General features: G+C 44.0%; 1 protein-coding gene across 1 annotated transcript; it reads right to left on the bottom strand.

Annotated features, from left to right (window-relative positions):
* Positions 1-2,660: 2,660 nt before the first annotated feature.
* On the bottom strand, positions 2,661-3,131 carry LOC310854558 (DNA-directed RNA polymerases I, II, and III subunit RPABC2-like; the record flags this gene model as incomplete). Its single annotated transcript, XM_083759236.1, has 2 exons — positions 2,661-2,929; positions 2,984-3,131. The coding sequence occupies 2 exons, from the start codon at positions 3,129-3,131 to the stop codon at positions 2,661-2,663; spliced, it is 417 nt and encodes a 138-aa protein (XP_083615362.1).
* Between the last annotated feature and the right edge of the window lie 13,062 nt (positions 3,132-16,193).

The following is a 16,193-nucleotide window of genomic DNA, read 5'->3' as shown; positions in this document are numbered from 1 at the left end:
TCTTCTAAATCATGACAGTTTTCTGAAAAACGTACGTTTCTATATCAGTGGTGCTCAAACTATTTCATGTCAAGGACCCCAAAAATTAAATGTAATTGGCCACCGACCCCCATCTGAAAATATGTTGATCAATTAAGGGACCCCCCCCCCCCCCCCAGAAGCAAAGATTAGTTAAAAACGTTTTCTGTGAAATAATATATATTCAAATATTTTCGTCACATTTTCACAATTTTTCAAAAATAGCTTGTAACTAGAAAAAGTGCCCTTCTGGGCACAGGTCTCCACCAGGTTATCCACAGATCCGTGCAGTTAGAGGTAAAAACACTTTTGGGCCAGTTATAGCGCCACCTTGAGGCTGAGTTGAAATTGTTCATGTGGCATTTCGTCCTCGGCCTAGTGGGAATGTGCGTGCACAATTTCAGGGAAATCACGCGATGTGTTCATGATTTGCAGCATTTTGTTTGAAACTGAGCACTCCTGTGAACTTTGGAAGCCAATCTTAACCAATCAGGATGGAGTCTGAGAAATCTGAAAGACCCGTTTCGTTGAATGGCTCTAGAGAGACTGTGTACTAATTTGCGTGATGTTTGGACAAAATCTGTAGGTGTACTGTGAAAAAACTTGTTTTGCACAAAGAGGCCTCCTGGTGGCGCTATAACAGGCCGTTCTGGAAAGTTTGGGGCAGAGGTTCATGGTTGGCATCCAGGGAGTGTGTGTGCAAAATTTGGCATCGACCGGGTTAACGGTGGCTGAGATTAGCTGGTCACGGACGGACGGACACACGGACACACGGACGGACGGACGGAGTGCAAAACATACTCTCCCCATGCCTTCGGCTGGTGGAGACAAATATAGGACTGGACCTACATTGCGTGCGTGTGCGTATTCGCGTAAACGTGCACTGAAAATCCTGGTGTAGCTTGGCCGTCATGGCTCCACTGGACGCGTCAGCGTGTTATATGTGAGCTCAATAAGGGAATGTTCCCTTTTTAATCAGTGAAGGGTGGCTCCACTGCCTGTTGCCATTGCCAGTTCGAACCCGGGCTCCCCCAGAGTTACTGTCGAAGTGTCCTTGAGCAAGACACTGAACCCCTAATTGCTCCCGATGTGCTAGTTGGTGCCTTGCATGGTTTCCGCTGCCATCGGTGTATGAATGGGTGAATGTAATGCACAATCTCTGTAAAGCGCCTTGGATAAAGGCGCTATATAAATGCACCATTTACCATTCTGAAAGAATATATATTGAAGGATTTGAGGCACAAATTAACGATTTATCAGAAATAGCAGATCTACAAGCTCGTAGCGCGGCACTCAGTGCCGCACTATGAGCTTGTAGATCTGCTATTTTTCAAGAGCTAAAGTAAAACATAAAGCTTAAAACACCAAAAACGGTTCTGGCACAATAATTTGAACACCACTTAAGCCATTTTGAGCCTGTAGTGCACTGTACATGCTATTTTCTCTTCGCTATCAAACATCAAAACTACTTCTGCAGCTAAAGTAGTTAATATGACAATCATTTCAACCACTTTAACCATTATTGTATACTTCACTTTGACTATTCAAAAATAACAGAGAACGCTCATAAGCGCGTCAGCTTGTAGATTTGCTACTTTTGAAAGATCGTGCAAATTTGTACAAATCTTTGAATGATGTATTATATTTTTAAAGCGAACCTTTTTTCTTTAAGGTTTATTTTTTGGCTTTACACCTTTATTATTATGGAAAGAAAAGTAGTGGAAAGACAGTGTCTGAAATGGGGAGAGTGAGGGGGAGTGATACGCAGCAACGACCGCCAGCCTACATCGTAGCAGGGGCGGTGGTGGCTCAGGGGTAGAGTGCCTGGATGGTAACCGTAAGGTTGCCAGTTCGAACCCGGGCTCCCCCAGAGTTACTGTCAAAGTGTCCTTGAGCAAGACACTGAACCCCTAATTGCTCCCGATGTGCTAGTTGGTGCCTTGCATGGTTTCTGCTGCCATCGGTGTATGAATGTGTGTGTGAATGGGTGAATGTAATGCAAAATCTCTGTAAAGCGCCTTGGATAAAGGCGCTATATAAATGCACCATTTACCATTTACCAGAGGAGTGCCCGGACCGCTAGGCCAGCGGTCCTGGTCAGAGCCATTTGTTTTAACTCAAAACTCACACCCAGTTAGTATGTCCGTGTCCCTTTTATGCCCATATATGGAGTTGTTTGGCAGGCATGCCCAAATTTGGCATCTATGCAGATGTCAGAACAGGCCAGCTCCATATAATATACTGGTGATCGGGTCCTCCAGAGCCCGGGCCGATGCTTTTGTGCTGGGTCTGGACAACTGGCTATCCGACGGACTCGACGCCGGGCACTGCCCTCCCTGTGGTGGTGTGGAACGTGTGTGTAGCATTTGAAGTCGATGGGGCGAACGGTTCTCAGAGGATTACAGACGTGCACACATACGCATTTACGTACGTATACGTACACACAGAGACTTGGTGCATTTATAGATAGTTATAACTCTGAGAGTATACACATGGAACAAAATAATGGACCCATTATTTTGTTCCATGTGTCTCCCAGAGTTGGAGAGATGTATTATTTATATTGGCACGAAAAACTTTCTTACATGAAAATTGAAAACACACATAACAGGGTCAGTCGCAAGCTCAAAACATTCTCCATATTAGTCGGTATTAATGATGAGCTCGTCGCAGCCCCAGTCCTCGTAGCTGCCGTCGGGGAGGTACCGGCGGATGATGATGGGGATCTTCCCCCTCTTCAGCTCCTTCATGGCGATCTGCAGTGGGTCCGTCTCACCATCCAGCTCCACCATGACGGGCGCACACATGGCTATCTGGAGGGCGCGCGTGCCCAGCACCCGGGCCCTCTCGTACTTGGTCATGTATAAGGTGGTGATCCTCTTCTGGTTGGCCCCGCCGCCGCCGCCGCCGTACCCTTGGCCGCCGCCGCCGCCACCACGGCCGCCGCCACCACGGCCGCCGCCACCCTCCCCCGCCGGCAGGATCTGCACGCCGTGTTCCTGGTGGTCCAGTTCGTCCTCGACATTCTCCAGGTCGTCCAGCCCCTCCATGCTCTCGTCCTCGGCGTCGTCAAAGTCGCCGTCGTCGAAGTTCATGTCCTCGTTGTCCGACATTTTGAGATGGTTGAAGATGAACCATGCAACAATAGAGAGAGAGCGGAAAGAATTATGGATAAACGGAAGCTGGATGTCTAATATAAGGCTCACCGAGCTGTGATCTGACGTCAGACAACAACGACACGAGCTGTTGCCGCACAACGCCGATTTGTGCGGGCTTGTGCTGGTAGACCTATAGCGCCGCTAGTGGGCAGTGGTTCTCAGACTGAGAAGAGTATGTCAAGGAACCTCAGAATCACTGTTGTTTTTTACAGCAATTATTGATTTTAGTTTTAGTCATATAGTCTCTTGAATAGTTTTCACGTTTTAGTCACATTTAGGCACCTGGAATGTTTTAGTGTTAGTCTAGTTTTAGTCGACTAAATATCATACGATTTTAGTCGACTAAATCTACAGTTGATTTAGTAAAATGTATTTTGACGGGCCTTGATGCCATCGTAATGGCTGATTGTACACTTGCTGAAAATAGCAGATCTACAAGCTCACAATGACTTATACTGGTTCTCTTGTCCACTAGTCCCTTCCTAACATTTTAGTTTAGTTTGTATTTGTTAGCCATAGTTTTAGTCATCATAGTATTAGTCGACAAAATCAACACTGCTCAGAACTGCCGTGGAACCCCTCCTGTATAAAGTACAGCAGCCTTGTGTTCATACAACAGAAAGATTGGGTATTGGCCCTATTGGGTAAGAGTAAGGTCGACCTTCACACCAGAAAGCTTTACTGCGATTGAAACGAATCCTGCTGCACATTGTCAGAAAGTGTGCTTCATTTGGCAGGTGTGAAGCATCATTTGAATCCTAATGAGCATCAAAGAACCGCATTCTACTCCGACCAAAAACGGGGGTTTCGCTTCGCTTCCAATCGCACTTGATTACGATTCGGTGCAGGTGTGAATGCAATCTGCAGCAAATAAAGGAAATGAAGCAAACAATGTGGTGGGTGAGGAGCTAAACACAGTTGGAGATGGAGAAGGCACGCAGCGCAAAGATGTCCCGTTACCGTGGATAGACGTGGTCGAATGAGGAGACCGAAGCCCTGGTCGAAATGAGGATGAGTACATTAATCAATTGCTTAAGGAAACACATAAAAACACTGCAGTGTAGCCTACAGAATATTCTGTCTGTCTGTCTGTAAACATGAAGTGCTGTCACTGTGTGGGGACTAGGGAGTAGGGACTTTCATCTCGATAAACTTGTAAACATGCTGCTGCGTTTCCAATTGCTGCGGGTGACAGCGCAGTGTGAAGGCAAACCGCAGAAAATGTAATATGCGAATTAAGAATCCCAACTTCTCCGCCCATTCGCATCGAGTCTATCAAAGTATTAGGTGGGAATGTGACCTAAGACTGATGTTATGTATCTTTCAGGACCTTTCACTGCTTTGTCTCAACCATTACTCAATGGCTCTGGTCTCAGCCACCGCGGCATATTTTTTGACATTCCGTTTTTCTCCAAAGTTGAATATTGCCACTACTGTTGGAGCAGCTAGCCATAAACTACACAGGTTCATCCCAATGTTCTTGGCATCTTTGTAAAGTTAGTGTTAGTAAAAAGCAGGTAAAAGAGTGAAGTTTGAGCAGACTAACATCAGTCACTCTACCATCCACTGTAGTAGAAGAGGTGCGGGTTTAAACCGCTGCAGCTATGTCGGCTCCACCTACAGGAAATACGTAAGCTGTGACCATGAGACCCGTTTCTGAGTTTGTTGCACCACTCAAAAAAATCATCTAGGCAAGGAAGGGGAAGAACCAACTGATGCATATCTGTCCCCAGCTAAACCCTGCTCAATAAAAATATGTTCTGACACATTTTCTAATATGTTTAGGGCCATTTGGGAAATAACCTCGAATTACATGTACCTGTATTATATAAACCGCTCTGTAAAGAAATGACAAATCTCATTTTCCTGTAAGTATGATTTACCTCAATTTCACAGATTGTGTTTGAAGTTACTGTCACATTTTTGAGCGGTGCATGCCACTCCAACATTTGACTGTGTGTCTACTGTATTTGTCCATATCAGCACGATTTAGTTTGTCAATAATTGTCCGACTCCATATCCAACAGCTGGAGCCACGAGCGGTGCTGTTGAGCAGCCTTGGAATGAATGGACAGGGAATTTAACATTGTTCCTGTAGTAATGAAATGATCACAATCTATGCCAGATAGATTTCTTGTATATAGCGCCTGTGCCAAAACGAGAGTTCTAGTCTTTTATTGATTTCTATTAATGCAAAACTAATACTCTTATATTTAATGGATGGTCGCTTCTCCGTCACTATACGTATGCTTGCTTCAACGGTGTGGCGTCATTGAAATCCAAAAACTCCACCCTCCCACATACACCAGTAAGACGCCCTGAGGGCGAGAAGCGACCTCGCCCTAAATAGCCCTAAAGGGCGAGGTTGCGCTGAAACAACAGAGCTTCTTAATACGGCACAAATAAGAAGCAGGAGTTAAACTATTAATCTGGTGTCCATGAGGTCAGATGTAGATGTAGGTGATGATCCAGTCTTCTCCATGATAAGGAGCGTGACTTGAGTGTACACGGTTTGATGAGGTCAGATTTAGCATAAACCCAGTGGATTGAAAGAGTATGAAACATTGGAAAACATAGGAAAAACTTCTTGTTCACATTGTCCCTGCATCATTTCCAAATATTGGGAGGTGGTGGTGGGTTGTTCCAGTGGCCGGTCAATCCCTGGATTATGGAAAAAAGTACAACATTATTAATCTGTCTATACTGAAACAATCCCCGGAGGTCAGATCACTTCCACTGCAGAGCTACATGTCAAGTCTAATGATGTGGCCATGCAGCTAACATGATGCTATGAATACCATGCTGCGTTGATCCTTAATGGAGTCTTCAGACCCCCTGGTGAGCCTTCCATAGCACTCTTAAGATCTTTGTTAACCTGTCAGTTCTTCGGACGGGCTCTTTCAGCTCTGAATGGACTCCTGGGGTAGCTGCAGCTTCATACGCATCTGAATGCAGCTTGAGTGTCTTCATAATAACATGACCCCCACAACACTTTTATCATACCGTAATGACAAGGTATAATTATGTTAGGGTTCCCAACCGTCCCGTAAAATACGGGATCCTACCGTATTTGGTAACTAAAAGACCTGTCCCGTAATGAACTGATATGGGACGCACTTAGTCCCATATTTTGTGGTCGTGGAAGAATGACAGCGCTTTAGGACCTAAAGCCTAAAGTTTAGGTGATTCACAGTCACTCGCACACGTATATCTAGTTTGCGTCCGAGCATAGACATGGTAACGCCCCGCCTGCCTCTGATTGGCCTACCGACACTTCCCTGGATAATAATACGGTATGATACGAGAGATCTGTAAGTTTTATTTTTGTAGAAGAGGCAAAAATAAGAATAAATATATAACAATAACAATATAAAATTGTTTATGCCGTATTATTATTTCCCACCACGGAGTAACTAAACCTCTCATATCGGAGGACAGTCAAGACGGGCAGTGTCGGTAGGCCAATCAGAGGCAGGCGGGGCGTTACCATGCACACATGCAGACAGCCGGACACACACAACATTTTGACCGTGTGTGTCTATTTGTCTATATCGGCACAATTGTGTTTGTCCATATCAGCACGGCAACAACAGCTGCAACCACCGAGCAGCCTTCAGGGACTTAATGTAACATTGTTCCTGTAGCTTAAAGACGGGGTGAAAGGGTTAATTTGAGCATTTTATTTTGAAGTTTCAGCCACAAACGGCAGGATGTGAGTTTCTGAACCAATCAGAGGTATGGCTTATTGGGGGGCATCCTTTTGTCCGACAACTCATAGGCCCGACGGGGCAATGCTCCGAGGTGCGCTGCGGGTCGGGAGAGGGTTGCGGTTAGGTTTAGGTGTCTGCCCCGGGGGAGGTTAGGGTTAGGGTGAGGGAGGAGGTAGGTTGTCGTTCGGACCAATGATCCGTCGGATGAAAGTACTGCACTCTGGCTTATTTCTATAATGTTAGAAATAAGCCATGTAGCAAACATGCTCTGTCTGTAAACAAACTCCACGCAGATGTATCGTAGACACTAACGTCCCATAGCCTGAAGGGATGCAACGCTCTGATTGGTTCAGAAACACAGAGGCTTCCGCTTCCGCTTCAGACTGAAACCGTTGCACCCCATCTTTAATGAAATAAGCACCGCTCACTTTGCACTGGGTGTGATTTGTCATGACACACCATGTGGGACTATGGTGTCACACACCTGAGACATGATAAAGACACATTGCTGTCTCCTCTGCCAGTAAAAAGACGCTGGACATTTGTCCTTCCCGGTGGGACGACGAGGTGGAACCCTGCCTCATCCAATCAGAGCGCGCAGCAGAATGCTGTTGTGACATCAGGAGGTCACAGCAATTACTCTGCGGCCGTGGCTGCGGAGAGAGCAGTCCTTCTTTTTTGTCATCCATAATTCATAACCAGCCTTTCAAATTAAACATGAGCACTATAGCGAGCACAGTCGCCAGAGAACCAAGAGAAAAGGAAACTGGACATGGATTCAACAGCGTGTGTGATTAAGAATGAAGAGACATGTGTTATCCTCCACACACATGATGGGCACTCTTTTCAGCTGCAGTCCTCTTACACATGAACACACTCAACAGTCACACACGCACACACGCATGCACGCAAGCACGCACGCAAGCACGCACGCACAATGTTCTGAAGACATGACGAATGCAACCTATCTCTCTGTGGGTGATGAGAAGATGGAACTCTCTCAAGGTGAGTCCATGGTCAAACACATTAGGGCCTGCATTTCAGGGGCCATTATAAGGCTCTTATTTCCTCCCGGAGCCCATTCCACTGGCTCCGGCATGGATCCTCCTGTCCCGTAATGACGACCATGATGATCTGGAATGCTTCTAGGAGGGAGACGAGAGAAAGTGATTGATTGCTTAATGGGAACGTGATGCGATCATTTCTCATGCCGAGGGACACTCTCGTCCATCAGGCCCCTCGTTACTCCCACCATGAAGTGCATAAAAGCAGCATCTATGATGACTTTAACCACTTAAAACCCTGTGTACTTACTATATACTATACTACTCCCACATGCCAGGGGTCTGTATTTAAAACCCTGTGTACTTACTACTCTCACAGGCCAGGGGTCTGTATTTGGTCCCCTACTCCCCCCCCCCCCCCCCCCCTTACATCAAAGCTCCTCACTCTTACAAGCTCACAACGCACTGTGTAATGTGTATAATTGTTTATGAGCTTGTTCACCTGTTATGTGTCATGTGTAGGCAAGGTAAGAACCCAAACACAGGACAGCCAGGCATGGTAGCGTTCAAAACCCATGAATTGGTGTTTTAATACAGAAGACGTGGTGAACATGACTGAAACAGGTGACAATTAAGATACAATGGACTCAATAAGGACTGACTGGGGAACAAGACTGAGGCCTCTTTTAGACGGCGACCATCTCCATATAACACGTCAAAGTCCCGTTGCGTTCTCATTTTTTCTTACCCTTTACACGAGAACGCACACGTTATGATATGATGTGCTATTATGCTATACTGTCGCTAGGTGGCGATAACGGGCTGCCAAATAGACAGGTCACCCACGTACAAGAAGAAGAAACCTTCACGCAAGCCTGCGCAACACGGCTCTGGGCGCGCCACGGGATGGTATATATTTTATAATACATTAGGCTACATAAACGCTGCTGCCGCGGCTGCCGTCTATCACAAGGCTTTTTATTTACATCATGGTTTTACATTCAACATCGCTGATGAGCAGCACTTTGTAGGCGAGGAGGGAGGCTTGTTCAGGAACTCCATTATATCATAATGATATGGCTCTGCATCAATGTAATAAACATATGCGCTGTGAGCCAACATGAGCCATGATGTCATAAGTTTTGCGGATTCACCGTTTTGCCTGTTTATATGGAGACCATAGGAAACGGTGTTCTGAATGATTTCCACTCTGGGAGGCGGTTTCACTTCGATGCGTTTTCACCTCCTGAGAACACCGTTCTCATCTAAATGACAGCGCTAAACGGTACTTTATTTTGCCGTTTTTTATGAACACCATCCTCGTGTAAATAGCACCTGATATACACATGAGGGTTAATTACACAATGAGACACAGCTGGAGCAAACAGACATAGAACCATGAAAACTAGACCAGGGAATACAAAGAAAAATAAATACAAGACCAAGACTACAATGAATGACACAGTCTGTGACTGTGACAGTTGACGTGCCCAGAATTGGGACACTGGGATTCTTTCATTCTTATACAAGCCTTTAAGTTAAAATCACATGATAATTTGCTTTGTCAGGAACAGGTTTAGTCACGTGACTCCATTCCACAGATTAACTGCTGATTTCGTCGACTAAAACTAAGACGAAAAATGTTCGACTACCATTTTCCAATGATGAAAACTAAATGGAAACTAAATAAAAACTATGATTACTAAAACTAAGACTAAATATATTGACAATTTCGTCAACAAATAAAAACTAGACTAAAATGTTAGGAAGGGATTACAGTGGACAAGAGATCCAGTATAAGTCATTTTACACTTGGTTGCATGCTGAAAATAGCAGATCTGCTATTTTAAAATAACAGATCTATTTTTGTTTACCCCTTCAGAATGAGACAACAAAGGAAAAAGGAATCCTGACAAATTATACTCTTGGAAACCTGGGCAGGTTAATAAAAAACTTCAATGTAAAAATGTCGTGGTAATACAACTCAGGCCTTAATTTGGAAAGCTGTCTTGGGTCATCTACTGCCTCAGTACAGGTGTGGGTCATCTACTGATTGATTGATTTGATTGAAATATTTATTAACAGTTTGTAGTATTACAGTACATTTCAAGCACAAACTCAATACAAAGACTGTTAACTGTGAGTGGACGACCCAATACAGCATTACACTTGTTTACAACAGGGTCCACATTGTTCAATTCATCAAAACATTTAGAGACATACAAATAGATACTGCCTCAGGTGTGGGTCATCTACTGCCTCAGGTGTGACTGATTTCTTTCACGTCTTTTTTTTTCTTCTTATGTTTTCAGGAAGGAAAGGACCCGTGGGAGCCGAATCCATGCCAATATTATCTGTGTGTTCGTAAAAGAAAATGCGTAAAAAAGAAATCTGTAAAAGAAAAATGCGTAAAAAAAACAATCCGTAAAAAGAAAATGCGTAAAAAACAATCTGTAAAAGAAAAATGCGTAAAAAAACAATCTGTAAAATAAAAATGCGTAAAAAAACAAGGTGTAAAAGAAAAATGCGTAAAAAAACAGGCCCAGGCCATAGCGTAACGGTCTGGGCACCGGACTGGTAATCCAGTCGCAGTGTGCCGCGGGTTCGACTCCCGGACCCGACACGGCCTTTACTGCATGTCATCCCCCCATCTCTCTCCCGTTTCCTGTCAGCCTACTGTCTGTCCCTTCAAAAATCAATAAAAGGCGTAAGCCGCAAAAAAAAAAAAAACAATCTGTAAAAGAAAAATGTGTAATAAAACAATCTGTAAAAAGAAAATGCGTAATATATACGGATAGTGTTTTTTTGTGTTTGGACTTACGAACAGAAAAAATGCCAACCTCAGTTACAGATGTTTTTTTTTGGTTCCCCAGTGAAATCACTGCCAAAAATCACATGACGGCTGAGAACCAATCACGTGAGGCCTTTTCCTCTACCCAATCAAAAAGCTCCATAAGTCTGCCTGGCAACTGAGGTTGCCATGTTTGTCTGGGGCTACGTTATAAGTATAAGTATAAGTTTATGAGTTACAAGTTTAGCTATATATCCATATGTTGTCTTAAAACAACCACTCAATGGCCAATTGACTAATTCATTATTTTAGTAGCCTATATTAAATAGGGGGGTCTCAAGGTTCGGGGACCCCCCGGGACCCCCCCGGGGACCCCCAAATGGTAACTCTGTCATTTCTCAACCGTTTTAGACGGGGGTGGGCTCGTTGTGATTGTGTCTTTGGGGTCTCAAGGTTCGGGGACCCCTGGGGACCCCCCAGGGACCCCCAAATGGTAACTCTGTCATTTCTCAACTGTTTTGGACGGGGGTGGGCTCGTTGGAATCTTGTCGCCCCCCTGTGGGCGTCTTTGGGGTCTCAAGGTTCAGGGACCCCCCGGGACCCCCCAGGGACCCCAATATGGTAACTCTGTCATTTCTCAACCGTTTTGGACGGGGGTGGGCTCGTTGGAATCGTGCCGCCCCCCTGGAGGCGTCTTTGGGGGTCTCAAGGTTCAGGGACCCCCCGGGAACCCCAAATGGTAACTGTCATTTCTCAACCGTTTTGGACGGGGGTGGGCTCGTTGGAATTTTGGGGTCCCCCAGGGACCCCAAAAGGGTAACTCTGTCATTTCTCAACCATTTGGACGGGGGTGGGCTCGTTGGAATCGTGTTGCCTCTCTGGGCACATCTACCCTGTTAAATGCATATTCCTCCTTCATCATACACTTAAATATAAATCCCAACAGCTATAGCCTATGTATACCCACGCCAATAAATCACACCTGCATATACAAATTACCCATCATGTTACAAAGCTCTAACACTAATGTAACTGCCTCTGTGTCAGTCAGTGTAGTATTTTTCAGTTATTTATTTAGGTAGGAACCAAAGTTCTCTAGGGCGGAACCTTTGTGTTTTATCGCTCTTTTCCGCCTGACATTTATTAGCGTTACACCTACCCGAGGAAGTCTGCTGTTTTCGGCGTGTTCAGTGTTGACAGTTTGTGTATCTGCAAGGTGGCTCATAGCGTCATACCAAGAAATACCAAGCAAACAAACAATTTCCTCTTACAAGTACTGTGCAGCTACTAATGTACAGTTTTGTGTTGTTTTTGTCCATTGATTTGTGTGTGAGTTTCACTTGCATGTTAAACAGCTAAGGACTACAAATGTTTGGCTGCAGTCAATTATGAGTATTATTGTGGGGTAGTATGTTAGATGTGGTATTGGAATTGATGTAATATTACTTTCATTACTGTATATACAAATAAACTTTGGTACATAATTCACATTAAACATCAGATCAGAAGCAAGAGGCTACCAATCCGTTTCGTCCATTGCCGAGAAGTGACAGGTCGGCGACAACAACGAGGAAGGACGTCAACTCTAACACCGCAGCCTCGATTGAAGGACCTCGTGACACAGTGGAGCGTCGCGTGCAACCGCACCACACATTATTGTTTGAGAGGGCCGGACGTTCTCATGAGCCGAGCCCTGTAGTAACTGTGTGTGTTGTTCATTGACTGTGCTTTGCATTGTTGAGATAACATTGTTCATTTCTGGCTAACATCAAGGGGAACTATAATTGCTAAATGCTAACATTGCTACCAGCTAAAGTGCATTCATTTGCCGTTGCAAAGTGTAGTTTCTAACGTTAACGTAAACAAGAAGACCTGACGTAATGCCTTATGGTGCCGTCCACTAACAGTTCTATTGAGTTGTACTTGAAATGTACTGTAATTCTGCAAACTTAATAAACCAATCAATCAATCCACGCCATGACTTGAAAAAGAAGCGTGCAAATGCACAGAGACTTTAGTCGCTTGTATATCTGCTGTTAATGGTGTGTTTCGTCTATTTTTGTGTTTACAGTAAAATTTACCTGCTTTGCACTAATGCATGCTTCAACGAGGAATGCTAACAATCGAACCATGCTAGTTAGCTCACGCATCGTACGGACTGGTCTAGTTTATTGTAACCACAGTTTACATTAGTGTATGTGTTTATTTCTATTTTTATATAAAAGCAACAAAATACATTTTCGTTGTGGCTTGAGTGTTTATTGCACAGTAATTGAGAAATTGCAGTTTTGTCGGGAAACGGCGAGCCTTGTCAGAGGGAAATCGCTTGGTTAAATGTCCATATCAAGTGATATCTGAAAAGTGTGTGAGAGAGAGAGCTATAGTAAGAAGAATATGCAGATGAATATAAATGGTTCTCTCTGTCTCTCCCTCCCATCAATAAAAATCTATCATAAAAATGTCAAGAGTTACCATGTGGGAGCCCCCAGGGGTCCCCGAACCTCCAAACCTCCTGATAATGCGCCCAGAGAGGCAACACGATTCCAACAAGCCCACCCCCGTCCAAAACGGTTGAGAAATTACAGAGTTAGCATTTGGGGGTCCCTGGGGGGTCACGGGGGGTCCCCGAACCTCCAAAACCCTGAGAACGCCCCCAGGGAGGCGACACTATTCCAACGAGCCCACCCCCGTCCAAAACAGTTGATAAATGACAGAGTTACCATTTGGGGGTCCCGGGGGGTCCCCAAACCTCAAACCCTGAGAACGGCCCCAGAGGGGGCGACACGGTTCCAACAAGCCCACCCCCGTCCAAAACGGTTGAGAAATGACAGAGTTACCATTTGGGGGTCACTGGGTGGTCCCGGGGGGTCCCTGGGGATCCCTGAACCTTGAGACCCCAAAGACGCCCCCAGGGGGGTGACACGATTCCAACGAGCCCACCCCCGTCCAAAACGTTTGAGAAATGACAGAGTTACCATTTGGGGGTCACTGGGGGGTCCCGGGGGGTCCCCGAACCTTGAGACCCCCCTATTTAATATAGGCTACTAAAATAATGAATTAGTCAATTGGCCATTGAGTGGTTGTTTTAAGACAAGATATGGATATATAGCTAAACTTGTAACTCATAAACTTATACTTATACTTATAACGTAGCCCCAGACAAACATGGCAACCTCAGTTGCCAGGCAGACTTATGGAGCTTTTTGATTGGGTAGAGGAAAAGGCCTCACGTGATTGGTTCTCAGCCGTCATGTGACATTTGGCAGTGATTTCACTGGGGAACCAAAAAAACCATCTGTAACTGAGGTTGGCATTTTTTATGTTCGTAAGTCCAAACACAAAAAAACACTATCCGTATATATTACGCATTTTCTTTTTACAGATTGTTTTATTACACATTTTTCTTTTACAGATTGTTTTTTTACGCATTTTTCTTTTACACATTGTTTTTTTACGCATTTTTCTTTTACAGATTGTTTTTTTACGCATTTTTCTTTTACAGATTGTTTTTTTACGCATTTTTTTTTTTACGGATTGTTTTTTTACGCATTTTTCTTTTACAGATTTCTTTTTTACGCATTTTCTTTTACGTACACACAGATAATATTGGCATGGATTCGGCTCCATAGGTTTAACATTGAGACAGATTTTGGTACGCAAATCGGAAAAATGCGCTTCAAAACGCCACTGAGCAACATGGTTGCCAGATGATTGATGACAGCGTGACAACGAAATTACGTCATATGGCAGCCAAGTCTATGGACCTTTAACGTTTGTTCAGAGCACTAAACGTCATGTGACGTCATGTGGTACAATACAAATACAGGTGCCCCTTTGTGTTTAAAAGCCATTTTGCAACCACAGCCAGACCCGGAAACCATCTGGTTCCAGATGGCCTCTCTGCCCAGTCAGTTACAACCGACCAACTTGTACAAACTGAAAAGGGCCACTTCTACCAGAGGAAAAAGAAACAAAAATAATCTGTAGACAATACAAATTATCTTATGCCTGCAGGGGTTGGAAATATCAGGCCTGAAACTTTGTTATTGCAATATCGCAGACAAGTGTTGTGCAATCTATACTTTATACAATTGTTGCAGGAATTGTGCTGCTGTTTCTCTCTCAAACACACATGCATGCACGCACGCACGCGCACACACACACACACACACACACACACACACACACACACACACACACACATGCAGACACTATAACACACACACACACACACACACACACACACACACACACACACAGGTGAATCATCCCCGACAAGCCTGCTGGAGATAATATTCTAGATGGAACGTTATGAATGCTTGAATGAACATTGCCAACTTTGTAGCAGACAGGGGAGCATTTTAATTTTTATCTTGTAGATAGAACTGATTTAAGGGGTTTACCAGAGGTGAGGTTGTCAAAAAGAACATGATCATCACGTCTAGTGACCATCTATAGGCCTACGCTTCATATTTACACATACCGGTGCAGTTACATTTATTTTTCAAAATATCAACTTCTACAACTTGGCACCTGGCTCTATGTAGCTGACAGGACCACTTCACCACTTTTCAACTTCTCTTCCTATAATTGGTCCTAACTAATGTTCATGATACAATAGCACCTAGCATTTCTACTCTGTGGGCTGTATTTTGCGTGTCTTAAGTACCAGGTCTTATTCCCTAACTTGAGTAAACTAAAGACCTGGAGGCGTGATCAATGCTCTTTGGCCACTCAGAATAGACAAATGGCATTGATCACGCCTCCAGGTCTTTAGTTTACTCAAGTTAGGGAATAAGACCTGGTACTTAAGACACGCAAAATACAGCCCTGTGTCTCATAGGAGGGCTGTGGGCAGTTTAGAAACCCGTCCAACAACAACAGAGAGCATGGATTGGAAACAGACAAAAAAGTAAAACACGGCAACCAAAGGACACAGTTTCATACTGGCCAAGTTTAAGATCTGTTCAGCTGTTATACTGTCCAGACCGCATGCCTTATTATCTGCTTATTGAACTTCAGCACGAGTAACAATTAACTCATCATTAAAATCTACATTTCCACTAAAAACAGATTACATTTTACACAGCTGACTAACTGCATGTGAAATTTCATCAGATCCACTCACACAATCTACATTTTGATGGAAGAGATGTTTTGCAATTACTTATCTATTTGATTTCCTTCCTGAAATCATTCAAAATATTATTTTTCAGCTTCTTTGCCAGTGAATCTGAGTTCATTATATTTTTGTTTATCATGTCATATCATCATATCATATCATCATACTATAATTAACTCAATCATATCATATCATCATACTATAATTAACTCAATGTCTGAATGTCTGTCAGAAACACCGCCGTATCTCCTCACCGCCTGCACCAATCACTCCCACTTTTCACACAGGCATTGACCATAATAATATGGAGGTTTTTTCCAATTTAACAAATTATAAATGAATAATGAACGTATTAGTGAATAAAAAATTCGAAAACGCACCCAGGGCGCA

The sequence above is a fragment of the Protomyctophum parallelum genome (assembly GCF_964188405.1).
Source record: "Protomyctophum parallelum genome assembly, chromosome: 2".
Classification (NCBI taxonomy): Eukaryota; Metazoa; Chordata; class Actinopteri; order Myctophiformes; family Myctophidae; genus Protomyctophum; species Protomyctophum parallelum.
This window is presented reverse-complemented; position numbering and strand designations above follow the sequence as displayed.